This window comes from Semicossyphus pulcher, unplaced genomic scaffold, assembly GCF_022749685.1.
Source record: "Semicossyphus pulcher isolate SPU_LCO1_2020_fin unplaced genomic scaffold, fSemPul1.0.p SCAF_27, whole genome shotgun sequence".
Lineage (NCBI taxonomy): Eukaryota > Metazoa > Chordata > Actinopteri > Labriformes > Labridae > Semicossyphus > Semicossyphus pulcher.
This window is the reverse complement of record NW_027211701.1, coordinates 4262544-4285493: the sequence shown is the minus strand read 5'-3', so window position 1 is coordinate 4285493 and position 22950 is coordinate 4262544. Positions and strand designations below refer to the sequence as shown.

Here is a 22950-nt window from a genome sequence, read left to right as displayed (position 1 = left end):
TGAACTTGTGTGTGTTGGAAGAAGGTGTTTTAATGCTACACATAAGCTGTCAGAGTCAGGGTGGCTCAGGCCTCTCTGTGCTTATATGGCTATTAGGAGAGATGAGGCCACATGCAGGGGGCTGTGCAGGCTCCTTTACTGTGGTCTGTTAAGTGTCAACCCAATAATATTTTAATGCCTGTTAGTGTAGATGTTGTTCTAACAGTCTGGCACAAATTTCTACAAGGAACATTCAGCTTTATGTAGTGCTACTGTTTTAGCTTCGAATGCACCTTCATGCAATAACAATATTAACTAACTGAGTATTTTAAATGTTCATGTGAGGACTTATTTCTGGTATCAATTCATATGAGAGAGCAATTCTCTTGAGTCCTGGTATGTAGCTGTTTATACTGTGCTGCTGCTTCATACTGTACAAAGACACCTTCCATATTACACCATTACTGTTACTTTTCCCATTAAACAGCTCGACATAGTTTCCAAGTCAGTCATCGTACGTGTTAATGTGATCGGTGTCTTGCGGGGTAGTAAAAAAGGGCGTGATGGGTTGATTCACCCGGGCTTCTGCAACCACATTACAGAGTGAGCCAGATGCTCTTTAATACATTGGAGCCGTAATGATCCAATTGTTGGGCTCATTTTTCTGTCTACCTCCACCCATCTGTCTAAATCTGTCACCTCTACTGTACTTACACATTCAATCACACTTACATGCAGTGGGACACTTGAGACCAGTCTGAGCTCTTAAAAGCAGAGTGTTGCCAATTTAGGTCCTTGGGATGTTGGTGAAATTTAGGGTGTGTGCAGCACATATGAGCTACTATCAGAAGTGCCAACAAGCAAGTATATTTTCCTCCACACTGTACCACAACAGCCATAACATTATGACCACTGCCAGGTAAAGTGAAAAACGTTGATTAGCTTGCTACAATGGCCTCTGACGGTGGATGGGATGCAAGCGACTTTGACAAGTGTCTCCAAAACTGCAGCTCTTGTGGGGTGTTCTGGTGTGCAGTGGTCAGGACCTACCAAACTGGTCCAAGGATCATGGGTGGCCAGGGCTCATCCATGCACGTGGGGAGCAAAGGCTGTGCCCGTCAGACCCAACAGAAGAGCTACTGTAGCTTAAGGTGCTGAAAAAGTCAATGCTAGTTCTAAAAGACAGGCGTCAGAACTCAGTGCATCGCAGTTTGTTGCGTATGGGGCCGCGTAGCTGCAGACCGGTCAGGGTGCCCATGCTGACCCCTGTTCACCGGCGAAAGCACCTACAATGGGCACCTGAGCCTCTTTCAGCAGGATAACGCACCCTGCCAGACTGCGAAAATGGTTCAGGAATGGTTTGAGGAGCACAATGAGTTCAAGGTATGGACTTGGCCTCCACATTCCCCAGATCTCAATCAAACTGAGCATCTGTGGGATGTGCTGGACAAACAAGTCAGATCCATGGACGCCCCACCTCGCAACTTACAGGACTTAAAGGATCTGCTGCCAACGTCTTGGTGCCAGATACCTCAGCACACCTTCAGAGGTCTAATGGAGTCCATGCCTAGACTGGTCAGGGCTATTTTGGCGGCAAAAGGGGGTCCTACATAATATTAGGCAGGTGGTCATAATGTTATGGCTGATGGATGTATATCTTGTACAACTTTAAATGGTAAAGTGCAATGTTGCAAAACATAATCACCCTCTTGCCTCACACAGTCGCTGTCATGCCACTTCGTACTATAAAAACACGTCATGCAATGGTTTCTTCTCGCAAGTTGGAGCAACTAGAATAATTAAGTCACGTCTCCCCATTTGAAGACAAGCGACGTTCCACTTTTTCCAGACCGTTGATTTAAAATATAGAACATGCCTCTGAATTTCGTAAACACACTTCTTCTTCGGGAATGGCAAACCGTTCATCAGACTGCGGTCGATGTTGCTGATTTGCCTCCTGCGTCTTCAGGCTGTGGTTGCCGCCCAAAGTGATGAGTTTTTGTAAATATGTCAAGTCAGCGCAGTGAATGCTGTTCCAAAATACATGTGACATGTGACCACAAATATCTCTTAAAAAGTATTTAATGCTGTAATGTCTCCTCCGTAACGTTAGTCATGGTATGGAAGAAGTAAGCAGCGCAATGGTGTGATTTGACACCATGATATTTAATTCATCTGTGGGTGGAACCCCTTCCTTCACCGAGACTCCCAGAAGACATGAGATTAGTCAGCCAGTGTCAAAGCGGCACAAAGGACAGTCTGTGAAAGTGTAGACAGTCTAGCAGACAGTTGAGTTTTTTGGCTGCAGAGCAATGATGTGTCAGTGTCGTACAGAATTCCAGTAGAACATACATTTAACATCTGGAAGGGCATTAATTCAACATGCTTTGACTCAGCTGGGTAAAGTATGGGCTTCTCCAAGGCTTTTATCCATTATAGCAGCAGGGCTGAGGGAACGGTGACTGTGGTCGGTCGGACCCGATCAGACGGCCTGTTGGTCCATCACGACTTTAAATTCATCAATCCCAGAGATTGAATCCATAAGAATATAGTTTTCGTCAATGATGAAATGTCTTCTTCTGCCTTTTGAATTTACACAATAAAACTTGGTACTAAGTGACACTATAAGGTTGAATGTCTTAGTAACTGTTGGATGGACGACCACAAAATTTGGTACAGACATTCCTGTTTCCATCAGAATTAATTATAAATTGTAAATTATATCTTTGGTGAGCATATATACTAGTGTTTGGAAGCTTAGATTTTTGTATTTTGGAGCCAGGAGTGACCATATTTGGGTGTAAGGGAGAAAATTCACTGCTCAGCCTCTTTCTCAATCCTGGTCGACAAGTCGCCATGAAAGTAACTAAAGCCTTAATGCATCCCTGCTGTATCATCTATGTTACTCTTAAGTTGGACCTTAAATTACAATAACATCATGCTGTATTAAAGACTTGAATGTGAATGAGACCAAAAACTCCTCAGAAACATGTTGACTGACGTTATTCATCAACTAAGAAGTTGGATCTGTGGTTGTAGACTTGCGTACAAAAGTTTTTCCACATCTTATCTAAGTTTATGGGTGAGCGAAGTTCTAAAACATGAACGTAAAATGCCGAACAGAAAATGTCAATCTCAACATATTCATCTTCAACGTTTGCAAGAAGTACTTTTTAAACTTCCGTATGTTGATCCATGTTTTTCTAGAAGCTGCAGCACTTTCCTCTCTCTGGTATCTCCCTTCTCTGTCAGTGTCTGGTTTAGTAATGATGAAAGCTTTCCAAGTAGGTGAAACATCCAGCCTCCGTGAGTCTGCCTCAGATCTCTTTGTCATGCTCATACAGACAAGCCCATCATATTAAATGTACAGTTTTACCATTCGTTCACAGGCTGAATCTGCTTTAATGCGAATGCTTGCTCATCCACAGTCACAGCACATTGTGTTACATATGAGAGATGAGCAACGGTGACGTGTAATTCCCATCGTTTGTTGAAAATCACCACATGGGAATGATGGCAGCTGCCATCCTTCAGGCCCCTGCGATTGTTAGCATTACTAATATGTTCATTTCTGTCTTGTTCCATCTCTCCTTCCTTTATCTCTGTCTCTCTCTAGGGTGGTGGTTTGTCAGCACAGCAGAGGAGCAGGGCTGGGTGCCGGCCACATACCTGGACTCCCAGAATGTAACCAGAGACGACTTGGATCTGGGCACCTCCAGGACTGGAGAAGGTTAGCGCGAACAAACACAGCATTATTAGATTCATAAAACACAGAAAGACATAAACGTCATTCTGGATGAGAAATGCCTGCGTGGAACAGGCCATGATTTCTAAATAATCATTTTTATGTGTGTGGCTTTTCTGTGCTCACATCTCAATCTAAAAAGCAGTGCACAGAAGTCACACAAGCACATACACACACTCACAAACTTCCAGTCACACATTAGGAACCTTGAAGACCACAGTCGCAGCTACATGGTGAAATGGTACCAGACCGCAGCCAAAGGGTTTGCAATATTTTGGCACCACAGAAAATTCCTTTCAACTCCCCCGGGAGGCTGCAACTCTTGCAGGAGGCTCGTTTTGTTGTGACCCTTTCCTCCATAATGTTTAGTCTGACTGCTGGATGGAGCATTTCATCACTGTGTCATAAGACCCTTTTCTGCCTTTGACTGAGGGAATCCAATAGAGATGAATAAAGTACAGAGACTCACATGTATGTATGCTCACACGCATGCTACGAAATGCATGCAATACACACGTGTGTGTACAGTGTATCTGCAGCAGACTGTGGTAATGAAACTGGAATGGTGCAATGGTTTATCATGCTTCACAGTGCCACTGGATTATCTAACAAACATGGTCTGTCTCCCATTAAGATGTGCAAGCCTCCTCACTCCATGGAACTGTGCACATACTGAAGACACACGTGCGCACACACACACAAAACCCCACTTTGCTAGAATGATGACAGCTCCTGCACAGCTGCCACACTCACTGTTATTTGCTGTTCTCATTCGTTTCTGGGATGTTCTTTCCCTCTCACACACTAAATAGATGTTGTCAGTGCCTGCAACAGTGGAATCTCTTACTGTCTGTATCCTGGAGGTGAAATAACAGCCTAATGGGTATGCAGCATTGGTTGCCTGGGGATTTGATGTGTTGTTTTAATGTGTATTGTCTCATTTAGTTTTTAGATTTCTTTATTTTGCAAATATAATTGGTGTGCTGTTGAATATTAAATAGGGATTATTTCAGCCCTTTAATGGACGTATTCTGTCATTTTCAACTTTGGTCGTTTCGCAGTCAGCAGTCAAATGATGAAGACGCTTACAAGTAAAGTGATAGAAGATCATTTACATTATGATTTTAAATTAAAACACCCGTCTGTTTATCACAGTTTTAAACTACGGAGCCTTAATTTATTACAGCAGACCACGAGCCCTCCTTCAGTAGGCCTGGGCGTGTCTCATCCTCGTCCACTGACACAACTCTTGCCCTCATATTCTCCTTTAGCAAAGATTTACATTTGCATCAAATTTTTTGCTTTGAATGCAACAATTTTGAAGATATAGTCTCGATTTCAGTTGAATAAATGTCTGTTAAGTCATTATCTACGTCAAATCAGTTAAAACCATCTTGATTGACCCTATGGACCGCCAATTATAGCTAAAGCGTGAGCAGTATTCTTTGGTATTAACAGCTAGATGTTGAGACGACATTCTTTTGAAAATGCACGAGTGGCGTCCACCAGTCAGCAATAGTCCGTCCAGAGTAGGCAGAATGGGTGTAATGTTTTCTCTGGTCTCAGCTGAGGCTACATTAGCTGTCTGTGGTTGAATTGCACTGTGGGTAACTTTGACACCAGGCTTTGAGAGGAATATTGTGGACGACTGTCTGGTGCATCACTTTCAACCATTATTAATGGTGTTAAATTAGACTGACACACTTATAACCAGGTGCTTGATATGAGAACACAGTGATCGAAGCATAAAGAACATTAAGTACAGTGTCTCTAATGCGGTCAAAGAAATACTTTTTGACAAAGACTTGCTAGTTGCTGGTTGTTAAAACTATTTACATTAACTAGGCACCCATCTTGTTCCTTTTAGATGAGTATCTGTAGCTGTTATATGTCACAGAGGCCTGCGAGAGTGTGTTTTCCATGGACATGCAGTCATCGTGGCATTGGTCTGATGGAAGTGGCTGTGGTTTCATATAAAGTATGTTGGTTAGCCAGAGACTTCATGGTTTATTAAGTGACCAATCGAAGGAGTGGATACATCAGCCGATGTCTGTTCCATCCCTGCCTCCGAGGCTCAAAAGTTAACTTGACAAGCAAATGTTGGATTGAGCAGCTACAAGCGTACGGAAGGTCAATCAAGCTGGTCCCCATGCTGGTGGGAGCGTATTCCTGCATGCACATATGGTTATGTGCGCTTGTTCCATGAGCAATACCCAGTTTTTTATGTGTGCAGGTTTTGAGACTAATTGAAAAAATGTACTTGTCAACTGTCCATTGAACGGGGAACTCTGCAGGATTGCTACAAAGAAATGCGACAGGAAAAGAAGCAGTCACGTTGAACCAGATTAACTAAACTACTTCAGTTAGATGCGGAGAGGTGGATAACTGTGCACATCCACAGTACAGAAAATAACTTGGGGAGTACAGTTGGCTCATTAGTGATAGCATCCAAGCATGGCCAAATCTACCAAAATAAGTTGTAACTGACCAGAATGATCCTTTAAGCCTGCGGTATGGCTCTGGCAGTTATGTTAAAAGTGACACACATTAATCGCCTATGGGTTGTCATTGTTAACCAATGCACTCTAGTCAGTTTATGTGGAAAGTGCCTGCACTCAACTACACACAAGTACACACACACACTCCTTCCCCTCCTCTGTCAGTGGCCCCCGTTCTCCCATTAGGCCTGGTGTCTTTGTGTTTGCACATATCGTCACTTCTTATTTCTGATCTCCCTCTCCCCGCTTCCTGTCGTCTCTTACATCTTATTATCTCTGCGTGGTCTGTAACCTAATTCCACTGACAGCTCGGCTCGCTGGAGAGGAACCGACAGGAGCTCCCCGGCCCCCACTGAAATTACCTCGAAATAACATTTCCCTCTGTGCCTTCCCTTAGCTGATATTTCAATTAGGAGGTCAACAGGGGTAGGGTGGCGCTCGCTGGGATGTGTGGAAGGCAGAGAGGAATCAAAAGGAAGAGGAAATGACAAGTAGCAGAGAGCATACAAAGGGAAGAGGGCAGATGTCGAGCAGGAGGAAAGATGGAGACGCAAGAGGGTTCAGAAGTGAGCGACAGAGAAGGGATTAGATTACCACTGTAAAAATAGACAGTAGACTGTGCTGTTTCCATCTCCCCACATTAATGGTTTTGCTCTTAATGTGGCCTTGGAGAAGAAGCTAAGGCAGGAAAGTGACTCATGATGTTATGACTGCTGCTGTATCATACAGGCTTTGAACTAACAAGGAGTGATAGAGGTCAAGAGTTTAGACTGTGTACATTCACTTTTAGAAAGTGTATGCAAACCTTATCAATTACCAGTTTAAATCTGTCATATCTCTGCTTTGTCCTTCTCCCTACTTCATCTGCTGACCTAAACTGCTCACAGAGAGCGGAGAGAGAGAGAGATTCCCCGTCTCTGTGTCATTTGGGTCTCACCAAAGCCAGGCCCCTTTGAGTCTATTTACTCATATGGGAGAGGTCAACCTGAGCACAGATTATGACCACATTTTTTACCCCATGGTCACCATAGATGATATCGGACATATTACTTCACGAACCACAAGTATTCCACGTATTCTGACACTAAAATTGCATTTTCAGGCAGACAAATCTGGAGAATCAGTGACTTCATTAAAAACTGCTCTCTGTCTCAACAAAACTCTTGCAAGATCTCGCAACCGACGTTGGTGGTGAACCGATGTCTTTTAACAGGCAAAACGACAACTTAAAGGTACTAGGTGTGAGACTATGAATAAAAAGTGACTGAAAGGAAACTTCTGTTTCTATGCTTTCAAAGTTATTGTTTTATTATTACTTTATTGATTTTCGATGGGAAAATGAGACCACGCCGGCTTAAAGGCTCTTTGATCATAATGATTGCTTCCTGGTTTGCAGGTTATCATTAGCCAAAGAAGCTTAAAAAAATTGTTACACTGTATACACTGCAAAATTGTCCTTCTTATCGCGTCATTTTTTAACTACCTTAGTTTCTCTTTCTTTTCAGAAATAATAAAAGCTTTGAAACATGTTGATTTTGACTTTAAGCTTTTTGGACCAAATCATAGACTGAGGTTTGTGATTGGAGGATTCACACTAAAAGCAGCGACTTTGGACGTGTTGGAAGGAGTGTTAATGACGAGCAGCTGAGCTGAGATCCACGCTACAGTATCTGTCTTTGATAGTATGTGTTGAAATATGGAAATATGTTGTCTACTAATGTCAGCTACAAGGCAGCAGTGACTTTTGTATTTATCTTTGTCAATAAGGAGCTTTCTGACACTGTGAAAAAAAAACAACACAACTCGTGCATTGGTCGGACCTGCAGGGCTGTGCATGCTCACCTGATAACAAGGACCTCAGAGCATGCGTTATGTTGTGGTCCCTGCTCAGGTGCTGATAAAAGCAGCTTTAAATACAATATAATGATACCATACATATCTTATCAAACCATACAAACAACAAGATTAATCAGTGCTCATCCACATGGATGGTACAACTAAATACATGACCCTGCCCTCAAATTAACTCCTCCTGTGCCCACGTTGATTTTTGCTTTTTTCTCTTCACACTTCAAGAAGAGTTTTAACTTACGTACATGCTGTATATGTTGTGGAATTTGCTTAATTAATTTTGAACAATGCAAACAATAAAAAATAACCTTGCATATACTCACAACAGCTACCGGGCTACAAATGATCATCCTCCTTTTTCCTGTAACATTAAGAGGTTGTTTCGTTGCCTGTGTCTTTTGGTGCTAATAACAAAAGCTTTTTATTTTCTGCCTTTGTTGACTTTTCTAATCAATGCTTCTTATACTAACTCCACTTTTGTTTGTTTTCTTCTTGGTTGCTCCTCCTCATCATCAGTAACTAAGAGACGGAAGGCTCATCTGAAGAGGTTGGACCGCCGCTGGACCCTGGGGGGGATAGTCAACCGCCAGCACAGCAGAGGTGAACATGGAGACACCAGGCGCACAGACAGTCACACATACACGATTCACTTAGTAATTAATGCATACATATCTCATTGTCCTATATTCTTTGAAAAACTCATAATGTCTACTTACTATCTGTTTCTGAGTTTTCACAGTATTCTACTGTCTCAAGGTAATTACTTTATAAGCTAATTCTGTTTGGACAAGTGTAACACTAGCGGCAAAACAGCTAAGCAGTAGTTGTTTATGACAAGCTAACAGTATGCCAGGATTAATGTTTACAGTGCTTACGGTAATATGCTGCACATTTAAAATAATAATGCTGACAGTTAAAGTAATAATCTCGAAGATCCTGTAAATAAATGTCTGGCTGAATGAGGCAACACAATGGTGATTGAGCCTATGGCCCACTGATGAAAGCCTTTGCATTTGCAGTATTACAGACTGGGTGTCTGGTATGACTTTCGCCCAGTTAGTGACGCGTTTTCCATCACCCAGCAGTGGTTGGTCTGTCAGAGAGGGTAGGCGGAGCTAAGCGGCTGCTTTTCCGGTCTCTGCAAGTGTTGCGAGTAAACAGTAATCTACTATGGCCGAACAAGTAAAGAAAAGATCGATGACTACAGATACAACTTCAAAAAGAAGTGAAAATCCAAAGAAAAAGAAACAAACTTGACGCTCAGATGAAGGCAAACAGTCTAAAAAGGAAAGCGACCGTCAGCGAGGAAAATTAAGAGTTACAACTGGAGCCAACCGTGGACGTCACACATGCAGCACTGTCTGGATATCTGGGGAGTGTGTTCCCGCAATTACCATTGATTGCCATAGGTTCCAGCAAAGACAAACTGAGATCTTCGAGATTACAACTTTAAAGCTAACACTGGCTCACGTAATGGTACCTGAGTCAGTTCTCTGAATGAGGATCTTGAGGTGAAGAAGCGCAGACAACCACAGTGATTTGTTGCAAACTAAATACTGGCAATTGTTCTTTAGATAGAATAACATTTAGATAATTTTCAAAAACATGTCACTTAAAAATGATTTTGCAAACAAAGCAGCTGACTTTAGCTGACATAACGGCACCTAAGTCAGTTAATAAGATACAACGATGAAGCAACAGAAACTCACTCACCCACAGATACAGTAAACACCTTTCCCACATACTGTAACAAAACCAAATAGACAGTACCACTGCTGTGCCCCTACCGTGGCCCCTCTCTTCTTTACTTTCACATAGTTTGTGGTCCACACGGTAAACAACCTCATTTACATCCTCACTGCTCAGCCAACAACAACTGGCCTGGAGTATCTACTGGGAGCAGCGTATTGGGTGGCCATGAGTCAGCTCTGACAGGAAAATCACAACTCTCACTCCATCAAACTTGGAATTCTTCAGCTCACACAGCGCTACAAAATAATTGGACTGCCTTTAATATATTTGGAAAATGAAGGCTCTTCGGCTTTCAAAGCAGGGACTAAACAATCTTGACGGCCATTGAACCACTTAAACATAAATGAGTGTTATTTATAAAAGCAAGCTCCATTTGGTTTAAAATGCTGTAAATGACTCTTTGGTTTACTACTTCAAAGACACAAACATTCAAATGTTCTTGCACACTTTTCATATTTGCACTTCTCAAGTTCCCTGTGATTTTGCTGAGTCATTATTGCTTTGATGCTCAGAGAGAGACATGAGTCTATGTCTGAAACAACACTGTCACTTCTCTTGGGGGAGGCGAGTCAGCGCTTTCTTTCAAACTCTTTGCCAGTCTGTAGGTTCGGTACCTGTCTGGTTCCACGATTAGTCAGGGCTTCTAACAGACGCCTCATTGTTGTGATTTGTTTATGGAAGCTGTTCCTGCACCAATGCAGCGTGTGTGAAACCTTTAATAACACTCTTTGTCTCTCATTATAATAATATATCCTGGCTGGAATGTCTTGTGTTACCACCTTCCCCGAAACCTACGAGCAAAGGGGCATTAATCAGAGAAGGTTGAATACAGGGCAAAATCAGGTCGAATGGCGTGTGCTTCTACTCCAGAGAGCCTACAGTAACTTATACTGTACAGGAGAGGACTAGAAGGGCCCCTGCTCTTTCTAAAAACACAAATACTGATATACAGGAAATATACAGTCACAGCCTCAGGCAGTCGATACGGGGTAAGTTACACGCATCGCCACATACCCATGTTGTAAATCCTTTTTGGTTTAGTGGGAAAGAAAAGTGGCAGGGGAACATTCACATTCTCATTCAGCTGATTTAAAAATTGAAACTTACAAAACTTACTTTGTTTACACGTCTAGATAGAAATATTAAATGATGACTGTTAACCATCAAAGTGAGGGAGAGCGGTGTTAGCCAGGTCTGCAGGAATGTTACCTAGCGAGATGTAACGTCTCTCAGAACAGCGAGGTTTGGCCCAAATGAGCCGGTGGAAAGTGTGAAAGTGGGGCAGCAGCCCAATCTGCAGACTGGTTTTAATCACACAGACCTCAACGTCTATAGTGTGTGGATGAATCACCAGGCTTGCTGTCGCCACCAGAGAATGAGGGCATGAAGCACTTTTGGAGGCCATGTCCTGGAATTCAAGCACTTTCTTTTTTAGACACCTAATCTATTTACGCCCATAGAGTATTCTGGGTAATTTCTGTGTAGCTTTATGTAGACTCGATGGCACTTTAAGCTATGTTTGTATTCCTTGAACATACTATTGTGTTCAAAGTTTCGCTGCTATGCGAGGCTGATTTCCAAATACCGATGGAGCTTCAGGGTCCCTGAAACCTCCAGATTTACCGCCCATGAGAACAATCACTTTTTTTTTAATGCAGGTAGATGTGTTGGAGGAGTGTGTTGCTTCAGGTACCAGCTAAACATGAAATGTCATTCAGGATATTCAGTTTGAGTAAGGCTTTGTCTGACCCCAGAACATTGTACAGCAGTGTGTAATGTTCAGAGAAAGTTATTATGGTGGCCAAAAGATTGTATCTGTTGTTGCAACATTTAAACCAGAGACTGGCATGTGTGTGCTTGGCCAGTGCAGGAACTTGCCAGATGACATTGCGTTGAATTGCAGCAAAAGTTGAGCCACATTTGTCTTTTTTCCACAATGAGCCTACTTTTCTTTCCAAACAGGCTGTGGTATCTCCATTTGTTCTGTGTTGGTGTGAATGTGGCCTTGCTGTGTGGTTTATGACAATTTAACTGCAAATGTATGTGGATATACACGACTTAAGTTCAATGTTAAAATCACTAATTACTATTGAGGACCTGTCTTGAAGATGTGTCAAAAATCAGTGTCAAAATCTCGATGCAAGACCTTAGTTAGGATTTTTTCTGCAAGCATGCAGACCATTCAAGCATTCACAGGACACAGCCAGACTAACATACATTGATGGCAGTTCATAACTGTGCCTGTTTGCATCATAGAGTGTATAAAAAGATGCCTAAAAGTGAAGCCAAACCGAGCGCCCCCTGCTGCAGTATAGGTCATAAAGCCCGCCTCCTCCATGTTAACAGGTGGGACATGAGTTAGTCATGGTTTCGGTCATTATAGTTAGTTCTTATCATGCGATTTACATCCAAGTGGTTATTTTTAGGACGAGTTTGTTTTTAATTAGTTATTTGATGCTGTCAAAATGATGACTGGCAGCTCTGTAACATAAAACAATCACTACAGTCACTGAAGTTTCCATACCTGTGAACATTTACCTCAGACCAACGCTGTTCTGCTGTTAAACACGCCGGCGTGTAGCATCTTTGCTGTTTTTTCGGTAAGTTAAGTGTGTGTTTTGGTTAGCGGAAGTGGCTACAGCGGCGTCACCTGCTGGTCTCTACTGCGCAAATGACGTCACCATCGTAAGATGGCAGCGCCTATCACAGGGGTATTTTGGCATCAATTCCGTGCAATGAGAGCAGACAGAGACACGTCGTCCATCTATATATACAGTCATTGGTTAGCATACACAGAAGAATGCTTAATATTTTCTTGAGGCCAAGTCCTAAAACCTTTTCCAAATTCTGCTAATGTATGGTAAAGTGTAGTAACCCCTTTCAGCATGTGTTTTGAGCTGAGAGGCACATGATCTGAAATGAAAGGCAGCTGCACTGTATATGAAACACATCACTGCGGGGTTCACCGTGCCATTTGGTGCTCAGATGGTGAAAAAATGGAGATAAGATGGCTCAGAGTTCAGGCTAGTTCTTTTGAAACTTTTGCTGTGCAGTATTTTTGTGTAACATTAAGGCTTAGATAGAGAATGTAAAACAGTGCTGTGTGACTTATTGGTTCAAAGAAATGTGATAAAGACAAACATAAGGCAACAGAGGACTGGATAAATTGAGGACAGAGATGTTTCACATGGCAGAAGGCGTCACAGACTGCAAACAAGCTAATGGTTTCTGGACCGGTAGCATGTTTTCCGACATCCAAAATAGTCTCACCATGAAACCTGCAGCTGCTGCTGGCTGCAGTTACTTTTTGGTGGATTTTCCAGGTTTTTCACTCCACCACCACTCTTCACTTTGTGACTGTATTACCGTCTGTCTGCATGCTGTCCAATTACCGACTGCTGTCTGCCTTTCTCTGCCTGAACTCTGTTCAACTGTGCTTCAGTCAGACCTGGCGCAGCAGATGGCTGAGGGTTTTCTACTGGGAATAAAATGAATGCCAGAAAGCAAAGACAAGCAAGAGAAAGTCTAGTAGTTCTGGTACAGTTAAGAAAATATTAGCAGCTATTGTTTGACATCTAATTTTATCCTCCTGTTCTTATTGTCCCTGCATTCTTGTCATCCCCATTTCCCCCTCTTTGCTTTGTGAATGGAGGTACCTCTGTCCCTGCCTGATAATGCATTGCTGAGCTAGTGATAAGAAAGAAGTGAGTGAGGTTTTACAGCTCTGCACAGACACTTACTATACAGTTTGATTTAGTAGCACTGGCAAAGGACAAAAACAAAGAGCGATAGAGGAGGATTTATGTTCTCTCAGGAGCTAATTTGCTAATGGAAGAGAGCAGTCGGATACTCTGCAGCCTGTTCGCTGACGCAGATGTCTTTGCCTTTTACGTGATGCTTTAAGAAGATGACGGAGACGATCCAGAGATCTGGACATAAAATAGGACGCACTCACGACTCAAATTAAATTAAGTCATATCATCTTTTTGACTCCCCCCTGCTCTGACACAAAGCCAGGTCACGGTGTCTTGACCTCTCTGGGGGTTCTGATTGGCTACTGACGGCAATGTGACCTCATTGTGTGCTCGGCAGGGGTTCAATAAAAGCTGTCCTCCCTCCGCTCTCTCAGAGTGCTATCATTTAGAGAAGGTCTCTAATCTGATTTATAGTCCCACTGACGGCCCTCTCGACTCACTGTGCTGTCCTTGCAGTGTGACGGAGCCGCCAACACAAACACAGTGACGACACTGAGGCACGTGTACGGCTCATGAAAGTCACAACCACAGATGTGATTAATAGATGTGATTAATGAAATCTGTCATCTTTTATTCCGGTCCTCAGGGAATTTAAAGCAACTGCTTGATATTAAAAAATAGGCCGATATATATTTGGCAACCTCTGATAGTGTGGAAGAGACCCACGTCATCCACCTGGGTATTTATCTGAGAAGCTCTCCTTGCTCTACCTCTCGTGTGCCTATTTGTTCTGCTGTTGGGAAAAGGCCTAATCGACAATCACACATGCGCTACAAACTCTTATAACGTTGTTCCTGAAAATACAGTGATTTTAATGGGACCTCTTCTTTTTAAAGTGCTAATCTGGAAGATCTCAGTTTCGTTCTCATTGGTGGCACCTATGGCGTTAAACGATGAGTGCTGGAACACACTTCCCAGATATCCAGACAGTGTTGCATGTGTGACGTTCACAGTTGGCTCCGGTTGTAACTCTTGATTTTCCTCGCTGGCGGTCGCTTTCCTTTTTAGACTGTTTGCTTCATCTGAGCGTCAAATTTGTTTCTTTTTCTTTGGATTTTCACTTATTTTTGAAGTTGTATCTGTAGTCATCGATCTTGTCTTTGTTTGTTCAGCCATAGTAGACTGCAACCAGAAAAGCAGCCGCTTAGCTGACCAACCACTGCTGGCTGACGGAAAACACGTCACTAACTGGGCGCCGCTTGTGATGTATTCCGCAAAAGTCGCCACAGACACCCAGTCTGTAATACTGCAAATGCAAAGGCTTTCACCATTGTGTTACCTCATTCGACGATAGATAGTGACCTAACCGACATTTATTTAATGAAAATCTTCGAGATCATTACTTTAACGTAGGCCTAAATATGTGGTTGTTTTGTTAGAACTTGCTAGTGCACCTGGTTGTCGTTCTATAATGTTACCATGTTGATTTGGATTGTTTCGATACACTACATTAACAACATGTCTCCAACACACACACACACACACACACACACACACACACACACGCACACACACACATACTCCCCTGCTGTTGAGAGAACAGGATTGTAGTTAAAAGATTTAAAAGCAAAGTTTTGATTCCAGACTGAAGTGGAATTAAAATGGTGAGATAAGAAATAATTAATGGAAAAATGGCGGTTTACGTATTTGTAGTTTTTTTTCAGTATACATCATTACATACATAACAAGAACATATGTTTAGGTAGACACATTCCTCTGTAAGCCACCCCATTTGTTATTCCCTGTCCATCTGCAAGTACTCACCCCAAACTCTACACCCAAACACACACACACTCACGCACACACACACACACACACACACACACATAACATGCTTTGCAAGCTAAGGTTCAGGGCCAGACATTCCTCTCTGCTCCACATTATTGACCTCAGCTGCTCCGCACTGACAGGCAGGAGTGGAACTTGAATCCCCGCCGTCTGGATGTACCCCACCTATCGAAAGCACGCATTCAGATAAATAAACACACACACACACACACAGACCTCTGACATAGCATCCATGCCCCTCACGTTTCCTCAAAACAATCCTATTACCTCCAGCAATTTGCGTTTACATTCTTTCCCATCGAAATTATTTACTTTATAAATGTTTAGATCCATTCTTCTGGCCATTCCTTCCGTTATATTCTCCGTTTACAGATGATTGTCCTTCCTCTGCATACCATAACAATTGAACATCCACTGACATAAGTCAAAGTGCTGTCCACGGATCATCTCTCCCTCTTCTGGGAAGCTTGATCTGATCTACCTGCCAGTCTTTAAATCTTCCTTTGCTCCACCTTTTACCTTGTTGTCTAGAACTCCCCTAACCCTCCCCAGCTCTCCTCTAAGCCCAGAGTAGGATTTCTTTCCCCACACAAGCTTGGAAGCCTTGCAGAGCGTGAGAGAGGAGTGGCAATCAGATAGGGATCTGAGAAGAGAGATCTCGGTCCAAAAATCTTACCTCCTCAAGGGAGGTCCTGATGTTGGCCTGCTGCTGGAAGAGGAATCTCCCTCTGGAGAGAGTTGAACGCTGTATCAGGGTCCAAGGAGGCCTAGCTTGGATAAGAAACAAGCAGCATAGAGATGTGCAGCCAGTAGAGGGAGTCTGTTGTTATCATTGTATAAGGCGAGGGGGAGAGGGTTGTGTTTGTGTTGGTATGGAAATAGTCAGAGCGCTTTAAGTAGGTCACACTCGTCATTTTTTCCCCTCATGCGGCCCTCTGGGAGAGATGTAAACTATACAGTAGTCCAACCTTTTAATAAAAAGACTGATTAATGACAATATTTCACTCAGTTCTCGCCTCTCTCTCTTTTCTTTACCTCCAGAGGAGAAATATGTGACGATACAGCCATACACCAGCCAAGGGAAGGATGAAGTCAGCTTTGAGAAAGGGGTCACCGTGGAGGTCATCCAGAAGAACCTGGAGGGCTGGTGGTTCATCAGGTGAGTAAACGCTGCTGAGCACAATGTGCAGCAGGAGCATCAGCACAAAGCAGCTTAATGCGACATTTGGAATATTTTCTCATACAATTTCTTTCTGTTTCTTGCGACCAACTTTTTTTTTTTTTATGACATCATCCTCGCCATTTGGCACGAGCATGCAAATATAAAAATTAAACAGACGTTTCAACCAACCCTTTTGCTGTGTCCCAAATGTTAAAAATAATACTAGTTATTTGGTATTGTACAAAATTAATCTACTCACACGTATTAATGCTGCATATCGTATTTTAAACTTTACTGGGTGTTACCCCTTTTCATCCTCAGCCTTTTACATATCAAAATATACATTAGGAATCATATTTAACATAAAGAATAGCATCAGGTCAGCAGTGGCAGAAAAACGTCCTTTCATCAGGCAGAACCAGACTCATGTTGAACAGCCATCTGCCTCGACTGGATGGGCCGAAAAGTGAGACGGGGAGAAGCAAAAGGAGCAACGGCAAGCATGTCTGTAATTGTCGTCTTTGCTTACAAGGAAAGCATATTGAGCTTTGTGTCATTGTCAGGTTTCCGAATAGACTGATAATATCTGTCATTCACTTTGTTCTGTATCAGTTTGTGATGTAAGTAATGTGATGTTAGGGAAATGTTGTTGCCTGATCACTTCTTGAAATTCCACCATTTAAGCATTAACCATTGGACATGTTGGCAGAGGATGAGGGTGTCGATGTCATATTTCAAAGTGACATTGTTGTTTCATGATGTAATCAAGACAGTGTTATCCTGCAGCTCTCATTTATGTAATGCTATTTAGGAGAAAGTATTAGCATACAGCGCTGTCCACAGATCAACAGGGTGCCCTGCTTGGCATTTCTAATGTGCATGTTCGTGTCTGTCCAACTGTTTGTGCTTATGTTAGTTGCTTACCCAGCCTGTGTGTATTTCCTGCAGGTTGTTTGTGTCTTTGTTTCCCCGGGGGGGGGGGGGGGGGGGGGGGGGGCAAAAGAGAGTGAGCTGAAGTGCACAGGGGATTGCTATCACATGCTACCTCGTGGCATCTGACATGCACATGCTCAGTGCGCATGCTAACATACACACTGATTTATGGAAGGGTGCTCATGGGATATCTGTAGTCTCACTAACTGTTTGTTCAATGGGCTGTTTAGGGAGTTTTTACATATCCACATTAAGGGTGTAAGAAAAATGTTTTATGTTGCTATATTGTAATGATTCTGAAAAACACTGCATTGGTTTTTAACTAATACTTGACTTTAAAAGTTATAGGCCAGGTTTTAATGTTTTCACAGCTGTAATCAGACCCGATGGTCTAAGGATGGAGGTTGTCATATGCTCTACTGATTATAAAAACCCTTTGAGGCAAAATTATGATTTCTCACATTACTATGTAAATATAAAAAAAATTTACTTGATTTAATCATTCCTCTGTCCTCATTGCAATGCACAATGAGTCATATTAGAGCATGTTGTCCAACAGAAATGATTCCTCCAGGTGTACATCTGAGTCACGCTGCGCTCAGTGGGATGTTGTTTTTGACAGCTTAATCGGTGCATGGGTGTTTTTTTTCCGAAGTCTCGGGGACTCCTTGCGGTCGCAGCTGGAGTCATTCAACAGGGGAGCAGAAATGATCACATCTCCTCTGAGCAGAAAATGGCTCACCTGGAGGCAAATGAGTCAGAGTTGTATTTAGAAACATTACCTATTGTTGCACCGAGCTCTCTAAAAGGACTCATTTAGCTTAACAATGAATGTGAAAATGTGCAGAGCAGTGTTTCTTTGCATTTATTATGCAGTCTGTTTACTTGCCTTTGGCTACCCCAGTGTCATTAGAATTAAAATAGTCTGTTTTTCAATATTTGGGATCTCTCAGGGTGTATTTTATTACATACTTAAATCCGGAGAATATGGAAATGTTGTTATTTATTCATTCTACGTATAAATTATGGCTCAACTTATCTCAGTGCACTCCTAAAGGGGTGATTTAGCTAGGGGGACTAAAACGGTTAATAAAAATAACAGTCAAGAAAATGTGGTCACCTATCAAAAACAAGAAAAAAGGCAATACAATGAAGAAATATTAGCTAATAAAAAAAGCAAAATAATCTGTGTATACATATAGTGTAATAGAACAAATATATCTTAAAACTAGTGTTTTAACATATAGTTAAAACATAAAAAATGGCACATTTGTCTGAAACATGGCGAGATTTAATAATTATCTTCTCAGCATGTAGGGTAATAAAATTCAGCATCCTGTGCCATCCAGTGCATTTGTCTTGAAAAACAAGAGAAATGGCATTTTGTAATAAAGTAAGTAATGTAGACTAAATACATTTTTACGAGAAACAAGATTGTCTTTCTAAAAGAAAGAAATGACTCAGTCAAAAAACATGTAACAGGTGGAGTCTTCAGTGTGTTTTTAGATACCAAAAGTGCACTGTCTTTGTTTTCATGATTGTTGTGCCGTGGGGTAAGATTGGCATTTCAAAACTATCTGTTAATATGTGAGGGGATGAAAAGGATGGAGTAAAATGCAAAAAGACGTTTTGTACCTGTCCAAGTTAATCAGCTTCATTATTTTAGTCTTTCTAGTTTCAAGCAACTTTTTGTTTTATCCTGGAAAATGTCCACGTCTCTCGAACTCACTACAGAACAAACATTTTTATTTAATAGAAAAAATTGAAAATTCATTCCTTCTGTCTTTGTTCATTCTTCCCACAGATATTTAGGAAAAGAGGGCTGGGCCCCTGCCTCGTACTTGAAGAAGGTAAAAGAGGACTTCTCCCCTCGCAAGAAGACCCTGACGGGCCCCGTGGAGATCATCGGCAACATCATGGAAATCAGCAACCTGCTGCAGAAGAAGTCGGTCAGTGAGAAGGACATCCAGACAGACGGAGAGGGCGGCACCTCGCCGGAGCGCCACATCTCAAAGAGTGAGATCAGCCTGCCCATGCCCTATAACTCTGAGATCAACGCAGAGACGGGCAGGAGGCTGAGCGCCGGCCGCGACACCAACAGCCCGTGTCTGGGAATAGCAGCGAGTGCTGCCCTACGAGAAAAAGCGAGGGGCGAGCCAGGGTCCCCAGCTGTTGCCAGAGTGGCTCCGCATCGAGTGGAGATTGGTGAGTATTTGTTATGTATTTGGACACTATTTAACTTCCTGCACCAGTGAAAAAATCAGTAAATGCATAAGAGGAGAAAAGCATTTGTAGTCTTTGAATGAGACATTAAGACATGTCATTTTCTTTCTATGTAGGCTTTGATGCTATAGGTAAGCTACATGACTGCCGTGTATCTAATGTTGGTGGTGCTGTAATCTAATCACATATACTTAATAATATACAATAACCAGTGTGGCTGATTAACATAGGTTCTTTTAATCTTTGGTGTCTTTGTATTTCCATTTTACTCACATACTAAATATGTATGGCTGCTTTTTGTTTACTAGCTTGTGCTCCTTATTACTTTCTATTTGTGCCTCATGTCTGAGCATGTGATGGTGTGATGTGATGACAAGTTGACCACAGAGAAAGATATTTTGGGATGAATAAGGTTAGAGGAATTATTATCACACAAAGACAGTTTGAACTGGGGAAAACAAGAGTCTTGTTTGTGCAATCTTGTTTGTGTGTGTTATCAGTTTTATTTGTAATTTCAATGTACTCGTTTGTTCTGGCAAACCCTCGGTCACAGTTACAGTCTGACGTTTGCCTGTCTGCTTACTTAACTTGACAGAGTGTTAAAGTGTGCATACATTTCAAACTATCAGATACTTGAGTCGTTTTTTCTGACCCGATGTCTCCAGTTGTAACCGAGCTATTTTGATAGAAAGCTGAGTTCAAAAGTAGTTGGCGAGCTTGATGATTTTAGGCTATATAAATGAGGAGTACCTTAATCTAAGATATGATGATGGAGTGATTTACTGTTTTTTGTAAGCTTGCTATATAAGTAATAGATTAAAGTGATAATCTTGAAGATTTTCATTTAAATAAATCTCTGTTAAGTCACTATCTATCGCTGAATGAGGTAACACAAGCCAATGGCCCACTGATGAAAGCCTTTGCATTTGCAGTATTATGAACTGGGTGTCGATGGCGACTTTCACGGAAAAAAGGTGGCGCTAAGCAGCCGCATTTCCGGTCTCTGCAAGTGTTGCGAGTAAACAGTAATCTACTATGGCTGAACAAACAAAGAAAAGAGGGATGACTACAGATACAACTTCAAAAATAAGTGAAAATCCAAAGAAAAAGAAACAAATTTGACGGCAGATGAAGGCAAACAGTCTAAAAAGGAAAGCGACCGTCAGCCAGGAAAATCAAGAGTTACAACCCGAGCCAACCGTGAACGTCACACATGCAGCACTGTCTGGTTATCTGGGAAGTGTGCTCCTGCAATTACCATTTATCGTCATGGGTGCCGCCATTAAGAACGAGTTCTTCGAGATTATCACTTTAAAGTCTCCTAAGTTTCAGATTTAACTTTGGGCTCTACACTTACAAGTACGTGTGCCACTGTGCCACTCTGCCACTCATTTTTAAATGAGCCACAGAAAACTCATAACTACAAAGCAATGGTTGTGTAGCTTTCAATCATCAAGGTTTCTAAACACAGTCATATTTAATTTGCTACTGCTCCACTAGTGAGACATCAAACCTGCTCTGTGAAAGAGAACTTAAGGTTACCTGCGTAATATGGGTCTCTGAGGAGCATAAGTGAGATGACTCTCCGGACAGCCCTTCTTGCTGCTGGAGGGTAGTTAAACAAAGGTGTCTTATTTTGAGTGCTGTGGGTCCGTCATGTAAAGGTGAAGGGCCCTGGGGCTGACATCATGACTGCAAGCCTCTCTGGTGTACTTGTGGTATGTCTCTCAGTTTAAGCTGGAACAAGGCTCATATATAAGTCCATAGCTCCTGACTGATTGTTTCTTTGTTTATCAGGATCCCCGAATCTGAGACAGAAACCTCCCCCAAGAAGAGAAACCAACCTTGTAAGTAATTAACAAGCTACTGTTTCTTAGCATTACCTGCAAGGGCTTTGTTAATATAACATCGTATGTTCATCAGAAATATGTAAGCATCACATAACTCCTTGATCACAGTTAATGATCCAGCACTTTAACCAACACTGGTTGTAGCTGAAAAAGATTCAGAGCTGTATAAACACAGTAAACAACATGAAAACAAAGATTAATAATTAGCTCCCAGTTGGCATAGTAACCACAGTAACAGCCAAGCAAACGAACAATACTAAAACGCCTGCATGTTTTTATTCATCTGAATCTAGCACTGAACACATTTTAATTACTTACCTGCTTAGGTATGTGTGTATTCTTATAACAAGCAGCCATAAACCATATCTTTAAACACATAGAGATGTCTCCTCTATTATGTATTCAGCCATACTCATTCTTAAGTCATGGTGAGATACAGTATAATGATGTCTAGAAATGATGTCAGCTGCTCACATCTCTCCCCCTTTTGCTGCACAGGGTTTCCAGTTACCCAAGCCACCAGAGCCCCCTGCTGTGGAAGCAGAGTATTACACTATAGCAGATTTCCAGTCCTCAATCTCTGATGGCATCAGTTTCCGTGGAGGACAAAAGGCTGATGTAAGGGGCCAGATCTACATTGTTGTCACTGAGATGAGACATTCAAGGGTCGTTGATTATGTATGTCGTCTGAGCTCTGCCCAGATAGACTAGAAAGCTGAGGCAATAGAGATCCGACCTTGAGATCTGTGTTTGAACATGATGATGTAGACAGAATTGGCTCTGCAGAGACGTAGAGGGACGAAGATAAGATAGATTCCTCCAAGTTCAACTTGTGTTGACACTCTAGTGTGTTAGCCTTTTCCATTAAGGTCTATAGAAGAAGACTGTAATTACAGATGCAGAAACCGCATGTCTTAGAGCATCTAATCATCCTTAACCTTAACACTAGCCTACTTCATGACTCACGTAACAACAAAGTAATTTCCTCAGATTGGCGTGTTTTTGCACATTGTAGCCGTGCACAGTCCGGCCCTCTGAAATGGTCACAGCAAAGCCTTTTGTCAGTAACACAGGAGGCCACTGTGTCCCCTGTGGTACCAACATACAATATTGATGTACTATTTATGCCCAAATGGCCTTTCCTAAATCTAACTGTGACAATTTTACAAAATAAAACCAATTTGGTGAGGTTGCTGGTGTGGCAGCAGTAAAGTTACAACGTGCAAAAATCAGTCTATCTCAGTTAATCAGTGATTAAAAAAATATATTTTCTTTTTTAGGTAAAGTTGGGTTTAAGGCAGGATTAGGTTTATGATTGGCATTTTAGGTTAAAATATATTAATAAATATATTAAAATATTAGTTTTGCTAGCTTATCAAGTGACACTACAATAAAATGCAAGTCAACAAGAATG

General features: G+C 41.9%; 1 protein-coding gene across 4 annotated transcripts in view; it reads left to right on the top strand.

The window, feature by feature from the left end:
* Nucleotides 1–22950, top strand: part of sh3pxd2aa (SH3 and PX domains 2Aa) — a 127858-nt gene that overhangs the window by 95983 nt on the left and 8925 nt on the right. For 2 of the 4 annotated variants that reach the window (XM_069676842.1, XM_069676844.1), the window contains 7 exons: nt 3596–3709; nt 8590–8673; nt 16410–16527; nt 19268–19668; nt 19803–19817; nt 21484–21533; nt 22035–22154. In XM_069676842.1, the coding sequence (XP_069532943.1) occupies nt 3596–3709; nt 8590–8673; nt 16410–16527; nt 19268–19668; nt 19803–19817; nt 21484–21533; nt 22035–22154 (902 nt within the window). The remainder of the gene's footprint in view (nt 1–3595; nt 3710–8589; nt 8674–16409; nt 16528–19267; nt 19669–19802; nt 19818–21483; nt 21534–22034; nt 22155–22950) is intronic. The other 2 variants (XM_069676843.1, XM_069676845.1) reach the window with 1 other exon arrangement.